We start from the raw sequence: 5590 nt of genomic DNA on the forward strand, positions 1-5590 counted from the left end.
CTCCGGGGCAGGCGGGAATCGAACTCATGCGGAAGCGGCTTAAGCTTCTTAGTGCAGTGCTTTAACCCGCTGCGCCACCAGGGAGGGCCCGGAGCTAGAATCATTTTATAAGCAAGAAATTTGAAGATGTAAATTAGCAGCGAGGAGGAAAGAAGAAGGATCTGGAATGCCTTTCAGACTTCTGGCTTAAGTGATTTGGAGGAGGGGTTCGCTGTTTCAAATGAGGCTAGATCACAGGATTTAGGAAGGCAGGCGGTGGTCCAGGCAAGGTGAATAGCGATCCTGTTGGGACAGTAGAGTTCACATAAGAAATTAGATGGTAGTGGAGTCTGGGGGGAAGAGCCGGGCTAGGGGCAGCCCCTGTCGTCAGAGAAGAACTCCAGGGAGAGTTGTAGAAGGAGAAAAGAGTAGCGAATCAGAGGAATACCTGGGACAATCCCAGGGCTAGGGGTGAAGTCTCAGCATTATGAAGCTGTTGGCAGCCCCAAAGCTCGAGTTCCAGAGTTCGATCCCTAGCCAGGGAGTGACCCTCATGGCGTGGCAGACCTCTCCTGTCTCCCTCGCTGCTCCCCTCGGCAGTGTCTTTCAGTACATCTGCCTGTGCTGTTCCCCTCTGGGGAGTCCTCTCCTCTGCTCTTATTTCAGGGTGGGGTGGGGGGAAGCGGCCAGAGCTGTGAGCCTTAGCTGGGGCCCTTCCAGAGTGAGCTGCTCTGTAGGTGATCCGGACACTTCGCTGGGAGACCTCCAAGCCTTTACCTTTACATCTTCCCTTTTGTCAGATTCTTCAGAGAAATATCTTCTAATTATGTATCTGGAATTACAGAACTGGCATGCTGAGAGCTGAGTGAAGGGACAGTGTGTCAAGGTCATATTCTTCAATAACAACTCCCCTAACACATCACTTTATCGCCTCTTTCTCCCAGTTCATTGAACATGAGTTGACTACTTACCCTGAGTCTAAACACTAATGAAACCCTTTGGCCTAAGTGCTGGGGAGAAATAAACCTGTGAACACCCACTTTCCCCACTCCAGGCCCAATGTAAGTCAATAAACGCTATTGAGTTTAAAACATTCAAAGTTCTGTGCTAACACTGTGGAGAAGGAAATATCAGCAAGTCCTACTTCCTGTCTCAAGAAGCTCACAGATACGCGTAGGAGGTAAAAGCAAATTATGAAACCAAAATACAAACAAGGCAGAACATGACTTCTTTGCTGCTGCAGAAGAAAGGAAGAGGTCCGGTGGCTGTTTAGAAGGAAGAGGCGGCTCCTGCTGGTGGTGGGGATGGGAGGAAGTGGGGATTTGAGTGGGAACATTAAAACTGTTCAAGACTTTACAGGGATGGGCTTTACAAATGAATGTCGACAAAAAGCAAAGCCCCAAAGGTGATAAGATTTGGAGTTTTAGGGTTCTGCTTGTCCTCCCTGCAGGGTGGCTCTGGGGGCCCTCTCCACTGCTTGGTGAATGGCCAGTACACTGTCCACGGAGTGACCAGCTTCGTGTCCAGCCTGGGCTGTAATGTCTCCAGGAAACCCACGGTCTTCACCCGGTCTCTGCTTACATCTCTTAGATGAATAACGTAAGTCTTTTCAGATGATGGGCTGAAATAGGGTCACCTGAGACTCAGGCCCCAGATGGACTGGGGAGGGAAGCTGGGAAGGGAGACGTCCCTTCCTCACACAGGCATACACTAGCTCTGCTCCCTTCCCGCCACAGTCCACTTCCCTCAGTAAGGCCAGCTTTGCCACACTGCTTACTGTTGGGAGTAAGGTCATGGGACCAAGCACAGTCAGTGCTGTCCCAAGTCCCATCAGAAAGCAGCTTCACAAAGGCCTGAGCGCTGGGAGAAGACACGCTAACACTGTCTCCTATGAGCCCTTGCAGAGGCATGTGAGACTCTATTCTACCCTTTGGAAAGAGGTATTACCACCTCCAAGGATGCGTGAGGTGAGGCAAGACTCCGCCTGCCCTGCCTACTGGTTATACTCAGAACGGTCCTCCTCAGAACGATCCTCCTCAGAATCATCCCACCTGTGCCCTCAGGACTCAAACTCATTCCAGAGCCTGGTGCAGCAGCCTTGACTCACAGCGTTTCAAGCTGTCCTCACCAGAAAGTCCTGCCTGTAACACTGAATTGTCCTGACATGGCTCAGCCCTCCTCCCTGCCACCCCTCTCAATTCTCCACAAACCAGTCCAGGCTGGGAACCTTGGAGAAAAGAAGGCAGGTGGAAGATACTATGTACTAACTGGTTCTTCCTTCAGGTCAGGTCATTGCCAACAACTGAACATTTCTGTGAGGACAATGACCTTCCCAAGATGATTTTTAGATCCATCCCGGGACTTGAAACCATTAAGGAAAAATCTTTCTAAGACTATTGTGCCAGAGACAGCAAATAAACCTGAATATACGTTACCATCCTGCATCTATCTGTCATGCAGCCCCTAGGGGGAAGGTAGGCACAGGACCCAAGGTGGATTTCACCCCATTTCTGAGCTGGTCCTTCTCACCGCTGCCACCTTGACCAGTTCACAGCTGAGTGAAGTGGGAGTGATTTTATGGTGCTTTGGGGTTATTTTAGGAGCTGTCCGTGGCTCCGCCCACCTGCGCCATGGGTATTTGCTCCCATCAAAGGCACAGAGCGTGTGACAATGTTCCTGCATAACTACAGGTGACTTGTCTCTCCTGGACAGGCCTGGGCTCGTTCTTTTATTTCCTGCTCAGTGCCTAAAACAGGTGCTCACACCAAGCTATTAGGACACACCAGAGACAGGTATAGCAGCAGGTGGTAGGTGAGATACCAGCAAAGAAAATAACACATTAGCAAAGAGGTTTGGAGGAAAGAACAGAAAGGAGAAAAGGTTTGAGCAAAGAAAGAAAAAGGTTGAAGGGACGAGAACAAAAAGGGAGACGGCAGTTGAGGGCCTCTGGTGTGAGTCAGCACATCAAGGCTGCCGCTGAATTAGGCAACCGGATCCAGGATTCTATAAACAACAGGACTGGGGAGCTGATAATTCTGCTCTCTCCTGGCTGAGGTGCTGTCTGTGAGAATGGCCTGGGATAGAGTGAAGAAGGAACTGAAAGGAGAAGTCGAAGGGGATGGGAAGAGCTTTTCATAGCCATGGCTAAGAGCCAGACGAGAGAACAGGGTAGTGAACATCGCAACAGAAGAATCTGGTGAAGACCAGTGCTGGAATTGCAGGGTTCTATGTCAGCAAAAGCTTCTGGAGCAATGTATGCGTTATCAGAAGCTGAGCTGGAGGCAGATGTATGCCCATCTCAGGTCAGCGCCGGGCAGCAACGTGTTCCTGAGCAGGGAGCCAGCCTTTCCGATGAGCTTGTTTCCCATCTTGGCAGCTTCTTTTTTAAAGATTTATTTATTTATGCACACAGAGCTGGGGTGCAGGTTAGAGGTGCAGGAATGGTGAGAGGATTCACCAGAGACAGAGTGGGGAAATTAATGAAGTACACTGCTGAGGGGAGCAGTGGGCCAGGCAGCAGGTCTGCTGCGCCATGTGGCTCACGCCCCTGGCCGGGACTGGACTCCTGCTGAAGTGGCTGCTGCGAGCTTCGTAGTGCTGCACTCTGACCATAGTGCCACCAGGGAGGGCCCCATCTGGTCAACTTGTAAAAATTACAGACCTAAAAAGAAAGAAAAATGGTTCCTGTTCTAGCACTTCATGATTTGGTGACCATCGGTTTCAATTCCCAAAAGACTGGCCCTGAGGAGTCCTGCGAGGCAGTGGCTGGACTGCAAGCCTGAGGTGCCGGGGGCCCTGGGGCAGTAAAGCTGGGAAGGCACACAGCCCCTCCTGTGACACAGGGTGACAGAGTCGCCTCTGGCCAAGGGCACACCTGGGATCCAGCGCCATCTTCTCTCAGTGCTCCCACAGTCCAGGCGTCTCTGGACTTCTCCCCTTAACACTGAGTCCTTGTCTTCACCACACCTTCCAGATGACCCCCACAGCCGACATCCAGAATAAACCCTAAGACCTATTACCTCAGTTTTTCTCTATCAGTGAATTAAGCACATAACATTAGTCATCTGATCACCAGCTTGTCCTGACGCCAGGCTTTACGCATCTAGGCTGTGCATTTTTAAATTCATCGCTGGCTTGTCACACAGTCAACCCTGAGTGATACATCGTTTGGAGGAACCGATGGAAAAACAGGCACAGACAAGGGCCTCCCATTTTGCCCCAGGCCTCCAGCTCCTCTCTCCACTCAGGAAGTATATTTTGACCTTTTCCCTTCCTTGAAGGGATTTTACCTCCATTGTGAAATCCTTGAGTAAATGGTTTCTCCAAATCAGCTGCCCTAATTTCCAGTTTTCCCCCCACACAGGTCAGGGAGTAACTTCCATTTTTGGAAATCATCTCCCTGGAGAAGTAACAGTTGTAATCTCAGCAGCCCCACCCCAATTTTTTCACAAGCCGTGTGTGTCCTCCTACGTGGCCAGTCCTGTGCACTCAGCACACTCTTCCAGTTCATCCAGTTGGAAAAACTTGCTCTCTATGCCCCAGCACACGCTCCATATTGTCACCTCAACCTTTTAAAAATAAGAGTCACTAGGGACCTGCTGCGAAGCTATCTGTGGCCACTGCAGCGCGTGATCGATCCCCGGCCAGGGAGGTGACCCACAGGGCGCAGCAGGCCTCTCCTGTCTCCCCGTTGCTCCCCTCAGCAGCATACTTCGCTGATCTCCACGCTCTGTCTCTGGTGAATCCTCTCACCGCCCTTGCACCTCTGGCCTGTACCCCAGTTGTGTGTGCATAAATAAATAAATTAAAAAAAAAGATCCACTCTTAGCTTCTAAGGGCCCCCGTTTCTACCTCTGATGTCACTGTTCCTGTTAAATCCAGCTCTGGAGTCTCCTCCAGAGCCCCCCTCCACACTCTGACCCTACGCGGGGAGACCCAGACCCAGCCTCTCTGCTACAGGCCTCCGTGTTACTGCAGCCGGGAGTAAGAAACACGCTTTACGCGGCAACCCAGCCGCGCCACAGACGGGGAACAGGCGTCCGGGGGCAGCCAACACTCCTGCCTAGCAGAAATCACGCCGTTTCTACCTCAGGGCCGACCGGCTCTATAGCCAACGGCTTTCGGGAACAAATGAGACTTTTGAAAACTTCAACGGGGCTGGGGCTCCCTAGGGCAGGCTGGAGACCTTTACAGCTGAGGGCCGCGTGTCCGCTCCTCAGTCTCCGCCTCTCCTGGGCAGGCCCCGCCCCTACTTGAAGTTTCCAGAAGTTTCCTAAGGGGCCCTGGCCCGCAGCTCCAGCCGTCCTGACTGGAATGCCACGGCCATGGGTAGGGTCCCCGGCGAGGCGGGCCGCAAGCACACCTTGCAGCAGCCCCCCGGGGTGTCCTCGGGTGAGCCCGGGCTCGCTGCGCCGCCTTTAGATGACCCTAGGGGTGGTCTCGGGGCCGGCCGGCAGTGGGGCGTGCCCGGGCCACCGGGGTGGGCAGGAAGGACGAGGCCCACCCCCCCACCCCCCCGCCGGATGCAAGGCATGCCGGGAACCCGCACTTCCTCCTCAGGGGCCCCCAGAAAACCACAGGGGCAGCCGCTCGCCCTCAGGGAGCCGGCAGG

At 53.0% G+C, this 5590-nt stretch overlaps 1 protein-coding gene across 1 annotated transcript in view; it reads left to right on the forward strand.

The window, feature by feature from the left end:
* The window catches only part of CELA1 (chymotrypsin-like elastase family, member 1), a 9096-nt gene extending 6811 nt beyond the window's left edge, over positions 1 to 2285 (forward strand). Inside the window, 3 exon segments of the mRNA XM_004692514.1 lie at positions 1430 to 1547; positions 1550 to 1578; positions 2268 to 2285. Of these exon segments, the coding sequence (XP_004692571.1) occupies positions 1430 to 1547; positions 1550 to 1578; positions 2268 to 2285 (165 nt within the window).
* Positions 2286 to 5590: the final 3305 nt, after the last annotated feature.

Source organism: Condylura cristata, unplaced genomic scaffold, assembly GCF_000260355.1.
Source record: "Condylura cristata isolate star-nosed mole 26May11 unplaced genomic scaffold, ConCri1.0 scaffold00034, whole genome shotgun sequence".
NCBI lineage: Eukaryota > Metazoa > Chordata > Mammalia > Eulipotyphla > Talpidae > Condylura > Condylura cristata.